This window comes from Pteropus alecto, unplaced genomic scaffold, assembly GCF_000325575.1.
Source record: "Pteropus alecto unplaced genomic scaffold, ASM32557v1 scaffold92, whole genome shotgun sequence".
Classification (NCBI taxonomy): domain Eukaryota; kingdom Metazoa; phylum Chordata; class Mammalia; order Chiroptera; family Pteropodidae; genus Pteropus; species Pteropus alecto.
In genome coordinates this window covers 6,009,995-6,028,368 of record NW_006432447.1, presented here as the reverse complement: position 1 = coordinate 6,028,368, position 18,374 = coordinate 6,009,995, and the positions used below count along the sequence as shown (strand labels likewise).

The 18,374-nt window shown below is 43.3% G+C and overlaps 1 protein-coding gene across 1 annotated transcript in view; it reads left to right on the top strand.

Annotated features, from left to right (window-relative positions):
- The window catches only part of EPHB1 (EPH receptor B1), a 398,288-nt gene that overhangs the window by 330,518 nt on the left and 49,396 nt on the right, over positions 1-18,374 (top strand). The window contains exons 10-11 of the mRNA XM_006907222.1: positions 4,613-4,735; positions 16,488-16,735. Coding sequence (XP_006907284.1) covers positions 4,613-4,735; positions 16,488-16,735 — 371 coding nt within the window. The remainder of the gene's footprint in view (positions 1-4,612; positions 4,736-16,487; positions 16,736-18,374) is intronic.

Sequence of the window (18,374 nt, the reverse complement as noted above, 5' to 3'; positions counted from 1 at the left end):
CAATCTTCTCCTTCAGTGTATAATCCCTAAATGTCACCTACTCTTTGGAACTGGCCCTTGTAAACTGACCTTTTAGATACACTCCACATATCTGCCAGCATCCCCAGAATTTGTCCCAATGTCTTCACTTTTGACAGCACTCTGGTCTACTGATGTGAGGTCTCTGACATTGGCCAGGAGTTCCTTCTGCTTCACAGAACTGCTCTGTGACATGCAGGAAGGCTCTGGATCATGGCTAAGTCACTTCTCCTCAAACTTAATACATTTAAAGCCTTGGTTTATGTTTAAGATTTGACAAATCTCCTAGAACTCTGAGCCTTTAAAGTTTTAGGCATGCCTTGCTATAACATAAGTGTATTTTGAGATCAATGAACAAACATCTACAGATTAGATCTTTTAATACAAATTAGTAAACAAGAAGTTCATAAAATTGAAGAATCTTTTTCTCAAGGCACTAGCTATCAGAAGTTTAAATCCATACACACCATTTTTGTGCCAAAGGTATGTAATATCTGTGAAAAATAATTGGAAATTGTTAGATATTATAAACATGTAATATTGACAATAATAATGTGAAGCACTCTACAGAAAATTATAAAATGCCTTATATTAGCAAGCTATATTACATTTGATATTATTATTACTGCCACTAATAATATTTCCCCAACACTCACAATCTGAGAACATTTTCTGAGCCCTGTCTCCAAATGTTTGGCTCTGCCTGACTCGGCAGCTGACTTGAATTTCTTGTTCACTGTCTGGTGATTCATTGCACTAAATACCATTTTCCTGATAATTAAAAACTGCTCACTGGCAAGTGGGAGCAGAAACAGGCTGATGCAGGATTTATGCAGAAACACAAAATGAGCCAAAAGACAAATGACCTGTTCTTCCTAGCTAAAGGCATTCTTTTTTCTCATCATCTTCTGGGACTTGAAAAAGGCTAGCCGTAATGTAGGAGAGAGGTCTGGAGAGATGTGTCACTCAGAGATGAGGTGATGCAGGGGGAGCCATTGTGTGCACATGCTCAGCTAAATCACTCTTCTGATTTAGGACAGGGGGATTGCCACCCCAGCCAGAGAAGTTAGCCCTATCAGTCAGACCCTAATAGAAAAAAAGCACTGAGTTTGAGTTATTCATTAGCCTTTTATTTCAGTTTCCCTTCCTCAATGTAACAAAGGTATCCTCAATCTCAGAGAAAACAAGCACTGATTCCTACTGTTTCAGAGAAGCCAGACGTTCTAATTAGCATTGCATCACCATTTCTAGGCATCTTACAGCCTCCTTGGCTTATTGTGAAAGGCCTCAGTCACAATCAAAACCCCTGGCCCCAGAATAGCAGCTGCGACATCACACACGTGTAGGCATGTGCACATATGCACACCCACTCAATGCACACATGTGTGCATACACACACTCCATAATTCTATAAGCCAGCAAGGTAGCAAAACCTCTCTTTGTGAGTGACCTGCACCTGTCATTAAAGTGTGAACTTGTCCCTATTTAGGTGCACTTAGTTGCCCATTACTGGCCTAAAAGAATCCTGGCACCATCAAGAGATGAGCCATTCCCTTCTGAGAATAGCTACTTCCCAGAACTGATTGGGGCCAATATCTGTAAAGCTCATTAACTCAGAATCCTTTCTCATCCATCCTTATATATGTCTTTACTTGCAAACCATTCATTACAGCACATTTTAGATTGTTTAATTAGTTTCCGTGGAAGAGATCCTGTAGGACAGTTTAGAATAATACACCGTTTAAAAGCCCTTGATCTAAAATAACAATGTAGTTATTGTTAAAATAACTAATATAACCCTCGGCAGCTTACATTCCCCACTGCCCACCCTACCTTGCTTCCTCTTCCTACCTCCCCAAACACTTGCTAGAACAATTACTGACAATTATCATGAGTATATTAGTTTGTGAGCCCTCTCTGTCTATCAGGCACTGTGCTAGGTATGTTACTTACAGTATGTTCTTCAATATTATCACCACCTTGGGTGGGAGATGTTATTGCCTCCATTGGCAGAGGAGAAATTTGTTAAAAGAGATGGATGTTGACTCGCTACATTCTGCTGGGCTAGTAAGAGCCTTCGGATTCTGACCTCACCTCTGGGCCCCAGCATCTGGGCTTTCAATCTCTTGTCATCTCAGCACAGAATTTGGGAAAAGTCACAGGTCATTGACATTGACTGCTGTCCATTTTGCATTGCCAGTGTGTCTGTCGTTACCTCATTTCCTGCCCTCACCCCTCCAGTGCACACCGGCCAACTTCTACCTGCAGCATCTGCCTTTCTATTTTTATTTATTTATTGAGGTAACATTGGTTAATAACACATAAGTTTCAGGTGTACAACATTATATTTCAATATCTGTATACTCTATTTCATGCTCATCACCCCAAATCTAGTTTCCTTCCATTACCATATATTTGACCCTCTTTACCCAATTCACCTGAATGCTGTCTCTAGCCATGGAGCTTCCCCACCCCACCAGCACAGCAGGCCATGCAGCCCCCATCCAGTGACTGATGGGAATCATCTGGTAATATCACAGCTCCCTCCTCCTAGGGTGGGCCAACTCTGAAGCATGTGGTGACCTACACTGGCTCCCAGAGCTGCCCCAGGTGGGGCTTAAGGCTGATTCAATTACCTACAGTGGTAAATGGCTTGAGAGCACCCCTTTTATAGGTTGTCTCCATCTTATGTCCCCACTCACCAACAGGGACTTCTTGGGATTACTCTCCCAAATAAGCCACTTGCTTTCAAAACCTTGTCTCAAGGTTTGCTTCTGGAGAGGCTGATCTGAATTTGTTAGACACTTTCAACCAGCTTTCAATCCTTCATGCTCTTCAGTTGTTCTCCGTACCGAAAGAAACAAACCATCCCTTTTCTATTTCCTCCTTTTTCCTTTTGTTCACGGTTATTAAAGTAGAATCTCTCTCCCTTTGTCTCTCTCCCCCTCCCTTCTTCTCTCCCTCCACTCTGCAGGGATTAAAACATTCTATTATAAAGGTGAGGATCTCTCTATATGCTGTGTCCAAATTGCAGTCGGCAGATTCCAAAGTCAATGCTGTCATCCCCAGGCTTCCAAGGAGCATTCTAGGATGGTGTCGACCACCCGAAAGCAGACTGTCTAGCATGCGAAGAGTGATTTTATTTAATGACTGGGGACAACCCATCTTTCAGAAAAAGCAGTTCTTCTGGGCTGGGCACTTAGCTCTCTTTGGCTTTAGAGAAATATCCCCTTTAATTCCATGCTGTATTTTCTTTCTCCCTCTGGATTACACTCTGGCACTTCCAGCCCTTGCCTGAATTGGTGACCAAGCCAAGATTAAATTGGAGGAGCTGTAAAGCCAGCAGAAGCCTTTTTTTTTTTTTTTTTTGGATGAAAAATGTCAAAACCAGACCATGCATGAAGGGCTGGGAGTCGCTCAAGGAGAAGTGAGAGCAGGGTTGCAATTCTGAGAGGGCAGAGCTCAGGGAACCTGAGGTCCAGCTTCAGCCTTGGACCCCAGCTGCAGACACACAGCACTTGTGCTTTTCCAGACCTGCCTGCCCTATGACCCGACTTCCACGAACCAAACAGCAGCCATGGGCAAGGAGAACGCCTCCCCTTCACAAGGATGGGATGCTGGACCATGCTGCTTAACCTTTGATGCCTGCCTTCCTACCACACCGCCACCGCGAAAACAGATTTTATACTTTACCTAATGACACATCGAACATGTTGAAAAATTACATTGTGAACGAATCCATGTGTTTCTGGGGTCCCATTTCCTTTTTTGTCCCCTCTCCTCCACTTTCTGAATACATTTTTTTCTGCAGTGACAATTCTCTACTTTGTCCCCATGCGCACCTATTTATCTTGCCACTGTAAACACCAGTGACAAAGTCTGCATTCCTTTACGTGTTTCACATTCACCATTTTATTCATTTTTCATACTTCAGTGTGTCTGAAGGCATGGGGGTTCAATTACCGTTTTTCTTTCATTCCACCTCATTTTTTCTATTTAGACTGTTCTTTATCAGTATTTTCTGTGTTTTTCTCTTCACATTTTCTCTTCTGGTATACTGTCTTGGTATTTCTATCTTGAGATTTTTTTTTTCTAATAGCAAATTCTCCTTTAAAAAAAAAAAATCCATCCTCATCCCTCTTCCAGCGCTGGACACAGCCATCAGTAATAACCTTAACAGTGGCCTCCACTCAGGAAAGTTGTCAAGTTGATAAATATTGATATCTACCCTACCATTTTACCACCACTTTTCCACTAATGCATTTGGTTGGCATCAATCAGCTTCTTTGCCTTCTGTGAGTGCCTGGTGTGGGAACTGGTCCCGATCTGTCACTTATAAGTAATCTGCTCCACATTTCATCAAGAGCTCAAATACAGGAGAGAATATGGAGGAGAAGTAGAGGACAGAAAACTAGGCTAGCATGGTTCAGAGGGAAGGGAGATGGGGAGGCCCAGCCAGGCAAGGAGAGGTAGCCTGGTGTACAAGAGAGTCGCCCCCTTCCAGCTACCCCCTTACTTCTGGGGGCAGCAGCCTGTGCTTAATGACCACCGTGTCCTCATTGGGATGTTAACCCTGCTTATCTCCTCCAATAAGGCTCCCCAGGGATGAAGATCTACATTGACCCCTTCACTTATGAGGATCCTAATGAAGCTGTCCGGGAATTTGCCAAGGAGATTGATGTATCTTTTGTGAAAATCGAAGAGGTCATCGGAGCAGGTATGGCTTTCCCCTCCCCTCGTTTCTGTTCTCTTGGTGTCCAGACATCTTCTCACCACTCTAGGTGTTCTATACGATCTTTCTCCCCAGAAGATGAGACCAAACCATCTATAACATATGTCTAGGGATCTTTTCAGGATCTTGATCATGGTGGCCATGTTTAGTGTTGCAGAGAAATGATCTGTAGTCATAAGATGGACATGACCATCAAATTCAGATAAGGAGAAAGATGTAGGTTACTCAGTTGAGAGGACCTTGAAGAATGAATTCGAAAATTTTAGAAGTTGGACTTAGCATCTCACTCACTGACAACAATATCTCCATGGCTTTGGGCCAAGATTTCTTCCCATTCTTTCAGTTGTCCTTTTCCTACATACATGCTTTTGGAGACAGACTATGACAAACAAAAGAGGAACCACCCATAACTACGTTTTCTACAAAAGATCCGTGATATGGATGATAACACAAGACAAATTTCACTCCTCAGAAACACGTGTGCTGTCATCCATCTTACTGCATTGGAATAGAAACCAGGCCCAATAGAAAACTAACTGCCTGAGATGCTCTCAGGGAATCCCACCTAAAGACCAATCTAGAATTTTCATCTATCTTTAGTTGTGTCAGTTTGGCAATGGACCCAGCCTTTTTAATGTAAATTGGTAAAATATCTCAAAATATTATTATAAGTAATCTCTTTATTGACTCCTCCGCTGCCTCTTCTGCATCTTCTTAAAAGATGCGTTTGTTTCGTGTCCTCTTTCCTACTTTTTTTTCTTCTACGACATTCTTTGTCTATTCTTCTTCAATTCTTATTGGCCATTGTTCAAGCTGTCTTTACTCATATGCTGCAGTCTTTTTAGCTCCTACGTCTAGAAATGCTTTATTCATATGTTTGGAGAGCCATGGAGTTGCCTCTTCCAATAATATTTTAACTCAATAAAATATGGTTAGTCAAAGTCTTACAGACAGCCACTTCATATATTATCTTTAGGGAGAAAGTCACCGTTCTTCTATTCACTGCCTCTCTTAATGCACTGAGGGGTCAGAAAGCCATCTGTGAAATTGGAAGTCGCATTTGAAAGCTTGCCCATTAGGCCACCATGTTCATGCTCTGGTTTCCTTCTTAAAGAGCACCATCCTCATGGCATCACTGTGGAGGGTGCTGGGGCTCTCCCTGTCAGGACACACCGCTCTCCTCCCACCAGCCCCTCAGGAGTTCCATCTGGCTGCTCATAATCTGATCCACATGAATCTCTACATATTTCCCATTGACTTTCATTAAATATGTTACTGAACCACGACTTTCACTCCTGTGCAGATAATTTTCTCTTCCTCCTTAGATGCTGACATATTTAAGCATCCTGCCTCGGAAGGCTGGATATCAGATAAATTGGATTATTTTTCGGGGGCTCAGGTTTCTCTAGTAAACTTGAACGAGTGTTAGGGAAGTGAGCTTTCAGTCCTGCACCCTATTTCCCCACATTATTAATTGTTGCTGTGTCATGTGGTAATGGTGCTAGTGATTTTAATGTTGTTATTTATGTCATGTGCTTAGAGCAACGTGTCCTGGCCTACATTTCATCTCGGAGAACTCACATAAGCCCCCTCCTGCCTTTGTCAGGGGAGGAGTAAAGAGCCTTCTCACTTAGGATCCTGCCAGGGAGTTACAATCTGGAGTGAGCTCGCCAACTGCTGGATGCCTATAAAGGGACAATTGACAGCTCTGCTTTACTTTCTATTTTTGTGTAGCCTTTGCTGATGTTTGTACATTCTGCTCAAAGAAGCTCTGTCCTCTCTGTGGTTCACATGATACTGGAAAGGGATTGACACATTTAGCAGTTCGTAAGATGCCCAGCAGCTTTGGGATACAGACCTCTGCTTGGGTTGCTGCTGAGCACCCTCTGCCAGACACCCATCTCCTCGAGATGAAGAGATCCCAGAGTTAATCCCCATGGGTAGTAACTCACGATGTGTAATTTGATGCCATTTTAACAGAAGATGCACTTGGCTAAAATCAATCTTTCTCCATTCTACAGTTGTTTTTCCCCTCTGTCCCCATTCTTGATTCTCCCATACCCTGCCTCACTGAGCCTGATTCACTTTGTGCTAAAAGAGGTGGTGTGAAGGTCAAGTTAAAAAGAATTGTAAGCTAAGATTTATACAGTATAATTGACAATATTTCTCTTAGCCACATGCCACTTGGCAGATTTGGAGCAAAAAGCAAAAACTGGGTTGAAAAATGGTAACAAAACATGAAAAAAAGAATCAGAAGTCATTTGTCCTTCCTTCACTTGTTTCTTCATCAAGCTCTTACTGAACACTTCTTGCATGCTGGATGTAGAGTTTCAGAGATGAACAAACCACTCTTCCGCTCCTGGGTCTGACAGTCTTAGCGGCAAACGGTCCAGTAAAGTGTTCAGAATTTTATACCATCCACAACATAGCCATGTGCAAAGTGTTGAGCCAACACACGTCAGTGCTCAGCATTGTTCTGGGAGTGGGTGAGGGGATCTGGAAGACTTCACAAAGGAGATAACATTTGGCCTGAGCTTTCAAGGATGAAAGCTAGTAGAAATAAGTAAGTTTTTATGACATTCATGAGATAATGAGACAGAAGAGGAAAAGTTAATGATTTAAGGAGGAAAAATAGCATGACCCTCCAGCCACGGGGTGCTGGAGCCAGCCCGCACTACGTCTCAAGAGCCAGTTGTGTGCATCTCTTTCCAGCCCCATGTTTAGTGACATCATGTTGGTAACTTGACATCAGCCATGGTAGGAGTAGTTACACCCTGGGAATTGGCAAATGCTACAAATGTTTCTTTGTTTTCTGGAGAGCTGGTAGTTGAACACCTACCAGCACACTTCCAAACTGTGCAAGGTTATTTCACAGAGGTTGCAGAGGAACCAGCCTTTGCCTGCTGAGTATAGAGCCAGAGGAGAGGGTTGTGTTTGTTGCAGGAGGGATTAAGTTCAGAGTTCAAGATCCTCATTCATGAAATATTGATTCTGTTCCTGCAACCGTAGTGGATGCTGGAAAATACACTCAATGCCTAACAGTGCTCTCCTGCAGGGGTTATTGTTTAACATAGACACACAGTGCCTTTCCACAAGAGGAGGGTCGGTGATTGAGAGCTAAGATGAGGGGCCCAGAGAACATGTATGTGGAGATGGGAGAAGGAGAGGCTTGATGTCAGGGGAGGACCCAGGGAAGAAGGACCTGGGGGGCCCTGAGGATGTGGAAGCTCTGCATGGGCTGACACTCTATGAGCACAAGGAGCAGAGAAGGCTGCTGGTAGGGAGAGATTTGCTGAGGGTAAGTATCAAGCATTAAAAGATCAGGCTGAAGCCTAGAGATCCAGAAGCTCAAGTATAAATTTCAGTCCTGTAGAACATGGTGAATTCCACTAGGGTTCTGAGCAGGATGGGTGATAGAAAAGAGGCGGGGAGACAAAACTGATCGATGCTGTGTTTGGAGTAGACTGAAAGTGGGTGATGGGAAAGGGTGGGTATGACCTCGGAGGCATGCAGAGCAGTTAGGGGGCTTTGCCTGGAAATGTGGAGGGGGTTTGAGATGGCAGATGATGGTATCCAGCATGGTAAGGAAGGCTGCACTGAGGTAACTAAACTGATCTAAACCAGAATGCAGCCAAACATGGTGAATGGAGCGACTAGAGTTGTTGAGAAGACATGGCGTGGGGAAATGCCGTGGCTAGAAATGAGGGGCATCAGATTAAACATCTTGAAGGGAGAGGTAGGCTGCCCAGTCCCCAGGGTATTGGTAGTAGTGGTTATGTAGATGAGCAAAAGCCAAGGGAGTAAAATCTGGAAGCTATGACCTTGAAGAATTGAAACAACTGCCAAAGTTTCTTCTAAAGTTGTGGAAATTGTTGAACAAAGGGATAAAAAAATAACTGTCAGCCAGGTGTGATTCCATCTAAAAAGTCTGAATTATAATTACTCATGGTAATTGTGTAATTATTTGTTTAATGCCCGTCTTTCAACACCAGGCTCAAAGTTCTGTCAAGACAAGAGAACATGAATGTGTTTGTTAGTCCTCTGCCTAGCCCAGGGTGTTGCACTCAGGTGCCGAATTAAATAGTTGTTGCATAAAGTTGAATGAAAGTAGATCCTTGGGGAAAAACAACAGAAATGAGACGTGGGTAGAGTGTGAGAGAATGGGGAGAGACTAGAGGGAGGTCGAATGAGATCATGAGTGCTCTGAAAGTAGCCCAGTGGAATGAAGGGAGGCCTCCTCTCTCCCTGAAGATAATTGAAGTATCTCCAGAGAGGGCAGCAGGGCATTTGGCATCTTTGGATTCTATCAACTCTTTGTAACCATGAATCTGACTAATAGAAATCATCTCACAGGTCAGTTCTAATGCACTGGTTAATTATGATCAGTTTGATCAGTAGCCTCGCCCAGAGTTAAACCAGGGCTGCCATGTGTGACTGGGGCCTTACAGCATGAATGGCACTCCTGGGTTGTGCAGAGTGTAACCTAGATAACTATATCCAACAGCACTGACCGTGACTGTCAAGTGCGTGAAAATATAGGTAGAGGTGTCACCAGAAGGTGTCATCTAGGGGAAGACCTGCCAATTGTACTTTAATGAATAAACACATCCTCCTCTGACTCCAGTAGTTTTCGAGTCAGTATTTTCACAGATGACTTATTGCGAGGGAGTAGTCTTAAGTTTAAGGTGAGAGAGCTAGGTTGGAGAGTTGGGAAGAGGAAATCTGACAGTTAGGGAAAGGAATGGGAATGGGGCCAGTGAGGCCCACCGCTTCTCTCTTTGAAGAAGAGGATGGGTTTCTTGGGGGTGATTCGGTAGAAAGGCCAGCTGCCAGTCTGACTTCTTGGGCTCATTTAGAGTGAGGGTAGGCAGCATGAGGGGAGCTGCCTATTGTTTAACAGTCACAGCTTTCCTCTAGGTGAGGAAAGCAAATGGGTATCTTCAGTAATTACAATTAATATAGTCAGCATGTACCACTCACTCTGTGTGTGTGTGTGTGTGTGTGTGTGTGTGTGTGTGTGTAAACTTCTGAAGAAATCAACATTCAACCTTGCTGAAGGTCGTGCTGCCAGTTGAATTGATGGTAGAGCAAGAATCGAAATCCAGCCACGGCTGATCTGCACCTGGTGAATGTAACCTCCACACTACCTGCCACTTTCGTTATTGTTCTGGGAAAGAGCAGCTAAGTGTACGGGGACATTACTTTTGATGGTGAATTCTATCCAGCAGTTTGGAATGCTCAAATCTCTTTGCTGGGAATGAGGATCCATCTTAGAATTCGGTATCCCATGTGGTATGCTGCAAAGACTGTCCCAGATTACCTGGGGACGGCACATTCTTCCTAAAATACTCTGGTCCCATCATCCGGTCCTCCTCTTCTAATAGGATCAGTTATTTGTCTTAAGGACAACAATGAGGACCAAGATACTTAGCATTTTAAATTATATGTTCTTGCTTATGTTAGGAAAATAATAAGTGATATGTAGGTATACAGATGTCTAAAGACTATAAAAAGCTACAAGATAAAACAGGTTTACTCTTAACTATCTAGGTGTAAGCTCTCATGGAGTGTATGGCTATTCCTTCTCATCCGCCAACCCCAACAGCCTTTGGGGAACTGGGAGACTGCTGAGAAAGAGGAATAGGGTTGTGATCAAGTAGTAATGTCTGCCCTGGGTGCAGGGTCAAAAGGTAGTGGAATGCCTGCCAGGGTTTTACTTTCACTGGTTTAGCCATAATCTGCTTATCTTGCACAGGCTTGTGTGATAAAACTTGCTGGAAATCATCCTTTAAAACCTAGTTTAAATTTATTCTTTAAAAGTCCCTTTTCTGGTGAAAGTTTGAATTAGTAACTCGAAGTTCTGCTTTCCTTTTTTTCCCTTCCCCTAAGGCAGTTTGCGACTTCAAAATGCTGCTTAAAAAAAAAAAAAAAGTACAATTGTGTGTAGATTCATGCTGCACACAGGAACAACCGCTGCTTGAAGTACCTGTTGGCAGGTTGGATATTTTCAAAAATTGAAAATTCTTTCCTTCTGATTTTATATTTAATAGTTGAGACATTTAATGCTGCAGAACCACTTTTTCTCTCTTCCTCATTTTATCAAGGAAAGTAGGAAAGAGGAACTGGCAAGGAGCTAAAATTTGTAGGGAATAATTTCAGTAGCTGTCTGGGAGGACAATCATAGGAACTGGCTAAATGACCCTCAGCTGAAGGCCTTGAGGGCTATTGTTCTCAACCTTGAGCCAAGCATCAGAATCACCTGGAGGCATGTTAAAACCCAAGTCATGTGGCCTCGCCTACTGAGCTTCTGATCCAGGAGGTCTAGGTGGTGCTCGAGAATCTGCATTTTCTAATAAGGTCCCAGGTGATGCTGATGCTGTTAGGCAGAAACCACACTTTATGAACCCCTGCTGAAGAGCCACTGTTCGCCAAACTGGCCCGAAGCTAGAACTAGGTCCTAGCCTTGGGGAGATTTTGCTGTAGGAGAGGCTCCAAGGTCAGCTGCAAAGACATGTGCCAATCAAAGTCCCACCAGACCAGATTTAGACTGGCTGCAATTACTGTCAGTAAAGGATATGCTTAGGAAGAATCAAGCACAACCACTACCCAGTCATTCGCATAAGTGTCTGTTTTAAATATAATAATGCTTGATATGTTGAAAATATTTTTTAGGTATTATGAATTTTTATTTTAAAAAATGAAAAGTGCATGGCCATGATTTAGAGCTCAAGTAAAAGGAAGCTCTTTAGAGTTCAGATCGTGGCAAATGAAAGCACCACAGCCCTCAAGTTCTGGCCCTAATTATGAGAAAGGTGTCGATATAGCAAAAATAGTTTCCTGAGAATAATATATGAATGTGACATCAGCGATCATAGGTGACAGCAGTGTCTTAGGTCATAAGCAACACAAGGTCTTGAATTTCTGTTTGTTACCAATAGCAACAATATTCCCATTAACTCTCACTCCCTATTAGGCTCTGGGGAACCTCCAGACTTTAGCATCCTAGGCTTACCTGGGGACACTCTCCATACCCAGATACAGCAGTGGAACTTCCTCACTATCCCTGGCAAATATCCCTGTTGTGTCTTGGATCAACTTCCTTCAAGTCTCACTAGGCTACAGAAACCTACTTTTCTTCCCTTTTGTCTTCCTGTACCCACCCTCACTCCTGACCCAGCTGTATCTCCAACAGTTTATAGTTTACAAAGAACTTTCTCACAGATTCCATACCCGGTTAGGAAGGACCACCAGTCACCATTTATTATTATTTTTATTGTATAGAGCTGAGAAAGCTGAGGCTGGAGAAGTGACATGCTCAAAGCTGGGAAGTGCGCTTGGCATAGACTTGAACTTGTTCTACTGCTGTCCAGAGTTTCCCCAGCTGCACTTGGGGGCCACTTAGTTACAGGGTGGAGCACACCCTCCAAGTGAGGACTATGGATTAAGGGACTTCATTTACAGTTGGTGCTTTGAAAACCTCTGGGCTTGGAGAACATGAAGTCATTTCTGTGCCAGACAGGAAAGAAGCTATTTTTACAGAATCACTATTCTTTAAGCCACTGTTTTCCAGCGATTGTAGAGCAGATTTCTGAGAGCAGTACCACGGCCACCACCACCATGACCAACTATAAAGCCCATCTGTTGCTACCCGAGGAGAGCATTTTTTAAGACTTTTATTTTTTTTAGGACAATTTTAAGGTCACAGCAAAATTGAAAGGCAGGTACAGATTCCCCATATACCTCCCTGACTTCCCCCGCCACCATGTGTAGCCTTTCACACTATCAGCATCCCCCACCAGAGCGGTACATGTGTTACAATTGATGAACATACATTGACACATCGTCATCACTCAAAGTCTATAGTTTATTAAGTTTCATTCTTAGTATTGTACATTCTGTAGGTTTGGACAAATGTAGAGTGACAGGTATCTACCATTATAGTATCACACAGAGTAGTTTCACTGCCCTAAAATATTCTCTCAGGAGAGCACATTTCTATTTTATATAGTATCACACAGAATAGTTTCACTGCCCTAAAATATTCTCTCTCAGGAAAGCACATTTCTATTTTGTAATTTTTAAAAACTATATAATGAGACCTCCACAGAGAGTGTGCTTTAAAACTAAGTGTTAGAAGAACTACACTTGAAGACCAGTCAGCCACCAATATTAAACAATGAAATAACATTTGTCAGTTAGGAAAGTCACGTAGGCAGGCACTGCATCAAAAGAATCCAAAGGTGTAGAAATAAATTTCAGGTATTCTAGGGCCTCTGGCAGTTTGCTAATCCATTTGAAAGATTCCTGGGTAGTTTAGATCCATGGTTCTCAACCTTGGCTGCACTTAAAAACCACCTGGGCAGCCAGGCCTGGCTTCATGAGCCTGTGACCAGCACAGTCACACTGGGCCCCACGTTCAGAAGGATCCACACTCAGCTGTCAATCTTGAAGTTCTTGATAATTTTTGAACAAGGAGTCTTGTGTTTTCATTTTGAACCAAGTCCCACAAATTATGTAGCTGATCCTGTGGGCAGCTTTTAAATGTGTCCATACCCAGGCTGCACCCAGACCAACTAATTGGAATCACTGGACGGGGGACCCGGGCCTCTCTACTTTGTAAAGCTCCCTAGGTGATTGCCATGGGCAGCCAACTTTGGGAACCACTGGTGTAGAATAGGAGTCCCCACCTGGGCTGTTTATGTGTGGGTTGTAGGGAACATCAGATTCACCTGGAGCATTTTGCCAAACTGCACACTGATGTGTAGAAATTAATAAATTGATTCTTAAATATTCTGATCCCACCCAACTAGCTAGGCAGGGACATCCATCTATGAGATAGTTCTACTCCATTTGCTGTTCTCTAGATACTGAGTTGCTGTGATAGTAACTGCATATAAACTCTTAGGACCTGCACAGTCGGGGCACAGTGATCCCTGGGTGGTGACTTTATATCCACACAGCTCTGTTCTCTGTGGCACTGCTACCTGAGGACAGCTACCAAGGGGTGTTATGTCTGGAAGAGGGATGGGCGTGGACAACGACCCCCACTTACTCACAGCTCTGGGGTTTGGGGTCTGTTTTCTTTGTACTTCACTTTCCTTATTAGTAAAATGAAGGTGTGAGGATTAATGATATAAGACATGCAAAGAGCCTAGCACAATGCCTGACATAGTAGGTGGTCAAGTAATATCGGCATACTGTCTCCTCCAAGAAGGAATAACTTTCCCCTCGACCTTCAACTGTGTCTTTTCACTAAAAGAAAATAGAACTCATTATTATGGCAAGGAAGAAATATCAATATTCTTCAACTTAGTATACTTATCAAATATGCAATTTTTATTCATTCAGCTCATAGTTACCTAATACCTACTAGGTCAAGGTATCAGAGGGATGGACTATATATGTAATATATATTATATATAATATATATGTATGCACACGTATCCATATGTATAAACATACATATGCATACTATATAGACACATAAATACATATACACACATATGTCTGTGCATATATGTATGTATATACACATATATATACATATACATGTAGTACACTTACCATTTACATATACATACACATATATATGACAGGTCACTTGTTCAGTACTGTTCTTTAAATTTACTCATTTGAACTACAAAAATAATGCTCACTGTAAAAATTTAAACAAAATAATGCTCACTGTAAAAATTTAAACAACATTTTGTACTAATCTGTACCTACCCACTCCTATTCCCACCCCTCTAGTGTAACCATTTTTTAAATAATTTTAAGTTAAAAATATATTTGATAAGAACTTTTTAGAACTTTTTAATAATTTTTTTATATACAAAAACATTCCCCATATGGGCACATACTACATATCACATTCTATAACTTGCTTTTCTTTTCCTCTTGACTCAACAATATGATGTGGACACCTTTTGAAGTCAGTATATGTCGTTCATCTATTAGTTTTCAGTAGCTTGTGGCATTCTACAGCATGGCTGTGCCGTTTCCAACCATTTCCTGGGTTATGGTCACACAGCGTTTGGTTGTAGAAGATAGTGCAATAAACAGTCTTTTATGAAAACCTAACTATCGGTACTTCTTTTGAGTAGGGCAGGGCTATAGCCGCCAGCAATTTAGAACCCAAGAATGGGCAAAGCAAAAGCCAAACCAATATAATAATCAATACGATATCCCCATCTTCTATTGGCATGCCTGCCACATGCCAGGCCCTGCAGTGGGGTGTGCAAGCTACAAACATGAGCGAGACTTGGCCTGACCTCAAGCAGTTCACCAAAGCAGCATGGGATTAAATGTCAAGACCAATGTTACACATGATATATATCTTAGTACTGTAAGGTCCATGTTGAAATCTTCTTAATGGTGCTTAAGTCAACCTCTACTCTAGCTCCAGATTCTAACACGTTTCATTGACTCTGGAGCAGTTTGGCATGAAAAACTCTTCCATGCAGCTTCCGTCCCATCCATTTTTGTAGCAGAAAACAAAAGGAACTCCCAACTGAATCACAGCAGAGATGTTAACTGGCTTTTCTAATGTGGCCAGTAATTTGTCTGATTGCTCACAGTGTGCTCCATCGTTTTCTTCCAGAAGCTAAACGTGAAAAAAGACAGTTTTCCCAGCAGAGAGCCATGTTTCCCCTGTCAGGCCTTTGACACAGATTTCAGTGATGCTCTTACAAGTAGATACTAAGCTGCTTCACGTGAAAGAATTGGAAGTTAGAAAATCAAGTTAAATCACAAAATAACTTTTGAAAGTACACTTAACAGATTCAACAGAGTTTTTAAAGCAGCTGTAAAATAGTGTCACCAGATTGTTTTAACTCCTGGTGATTTTACTGCAGAAATGTTTAAATGCTGTGGCACCCATGGAGGTCTTGAGCTCGTGTTTGCTTGGAAAAAGCATGTGCTGTTCAGCTGCCAGGAGTGCAGGCAGCTGCCAGCCTCCAGCTGCAGCACCTTCGGGATCTGTCTCAGCTCTTCCTGACAGCCCTAGCCAGTGACTGAGTATGGTGGAATGCTAGGGCCTGGAACTTTCTGGAACAGGCACCCTTTACTCTCGAGCTCCCCATTGGATTGAATGAGACTGGCAGGTCTGCATCAGCCTCGTCAGTATTACCTGGGGCTCTCCTTGTTCCTTCCTACTTCCTCCTTTCTTTTCATAATGTCAGGTCTGCATGGTGATCTGGGACTCTGGCCAGTCCTGCTCCTTCCGCCTTTTATCCTGCAGTTTCTGCTAACTTTCTTTCCTAACTTCTCAGTGTCTGCTTTCTGGGGACCCAATAGACACAAACATTTGCAGGGCAATGTAGAAACATAAATGCTATTCATCTCATTCAGAGGACTAAAATCCTGAACATATCCCCTAGCCCCTGGATATTCTTACACCAGGCTCTGCTAAAAATGAATTATGACTCTGCCAAAGGGAAACTGACCCTTTGATTTCAATCATTCAGCTGGGGCACAAGTGAAAAACCAAATGTGGGGTAAAACAAATTCATATATGTTCCGAAGTTCCAAGGTAAGGAACATATTTTAGTATTCCTTCTTTGTTTTCCATGAACTGGTTGAGGCCAAGACATCATAGTTACAACGAGAAAACACCATTTCCATTTCTGCCACTTTAATCACAATTCCACTTTGAGCACCATTGTTCTTGATAAGCTGCCTCTCCTTGTGGTTCCACAGACCAAGAAGGGAGCAGGTAATAATCGCATTCTTGTTACAGGAGAGTTTGGAGAGGTGTACAAGGGGCGTTTGAAACTTCCAGGCAAGAGGGAAATCTATGTGGCCATTAAGACGCTGAAGGCTGGCTACTCAGAGAAGCAGCGTCGGGACTTTCTGAGCGAGGCGAGCATCATGGGCCAGTTTGACCACCCCAACATCATTCGCCTGGAGGGCGTGGTTACCAAGAGTCGGCCGGTCATGATCATCACGGAGTTCATGGAGAATGGCGCCTTGGATTCTTTCCTCAGGGTAAGAGCAGCCCAGGGGCATGGATGGTGTTAGCACTGGTGGGACGCTGGAGAATGACGGCTGAACATAAGTGTCTGCATGATGAGAACCTGCCATTCAGGAATCACCCGATGAAATGTGGGTGCATATTGGAGGTGTTCTCAGGGTTAACCAATTTGTTGCTAAAAGAAAAGAACGAAGAGCTTGTGGACCCTTCAGTAGGATGATGGCATGGTAAATGTTTGCTAGATGATTAAGAATGAAGAGAGAGGGACAAAGAATGGCCATCGGCATCTGTATGAATCATGGAGATTGAAGAGACTTTCAACTGCCACATAGCCCTGTTTGATTCATGCAGACACCCGTGGCCATCTCTGCCTTTTCCCAGCACAGCCACCCTCCCCTCCCGGCAAGCTCTCAGCATTTGAGATAAAAACAAATTGCCCTTTTCTGATGCCTGGGCCACCTGCCCTCTGAGGAGGTGCTCTGGGCAGGAAAGAGGAAGACTGAGTCACCAGCATCAACAAGTCTTTTCTGGGGTCGATGAAGAATGTGATTTCTACCCAACCTGAAGCACAGGTGGGGGTACCTGAAGGCCTATGGCTGCGGGCTCTATAAAAGATCATTGTTAGTGTGCCCAAATGGAGCCACATTGGAACTATTTTCATTTCTTTGGGGTATCAAAGAACTATTCAGAGAAGGGGTAAGTGAGAATGGCCATAATGCTGATGTCTGGGGAGTGGAAGCTGACTGACCAAAGGCCAGGAAGCAAGGCCTGCCTTTGACAAAAGGCTCAGCTGGGGATCGCGGGGGAGCCTGAGAGCAAAGGGTACAGGGGTCTAGGGCAGGGTCTTCTGAGCAAAGACTTCAGGGTGATACCAAGAAGCAGACTATGCATGTCACCAGAGCTGTCAAACAGTAGCTGTAGCTGCAGATCAAAGGATCATTTGTACAGTCGGTCGTTGAACCATTCCTGGGATGACTGCTCTGGTTATGCCCTGCGCTGGGTGCCGTGCCTATAGAGATGAAAGAGACATTGCTCTAATGCTATGTAACAAATCACTCCAAGACTTTAGTGGCTTAGCACAACAATGATTTATTTTGCTCATGAATCTGCACTTTGGGCAGGGCCCGGCAGGGATATTTCTGTTTCATGTGGTGTCGCTGGGACAGCTCAAGGGCTGGGGCCTGGAATTATCCAAAGCCTCGTCACTCATGTGTCTTGTGGTTGATGCTCAGTGTCAGATGGCAACTCTCCATGTGGCCTGCTTGGGCTTCCTCGCAGCATACTGGTCCCCCAAATAAGTAAGCATCCCCAGGTGATAAGGCAGAAGCTGTATCTGTTTTGTAACTTGGCCTCAAAAGTCACACAGCATCACTTCAATCCCAGTAATGGCCCACTAGATTCAAGAGGAGGAAACAGGCCCCATATTTTGATGAAGGACAGCAACCTGATATCTTCCTACCCATAAGGGAGGGGAGGTCCTTTTATGTCCATTTTAGAGAATGCAACATGCTACAGAGGTTCCTGCCCTGAGCGCCTTAGTATCCAAAACTTCCAGAAAGCATCTGCTTATATTAGACTTTCTGTTTCATGCATGGAGTACAGAGGTATCCTAAGGAAAGAACTGAAATCTTCCTGGAAAAGCCAGAGAGGGCT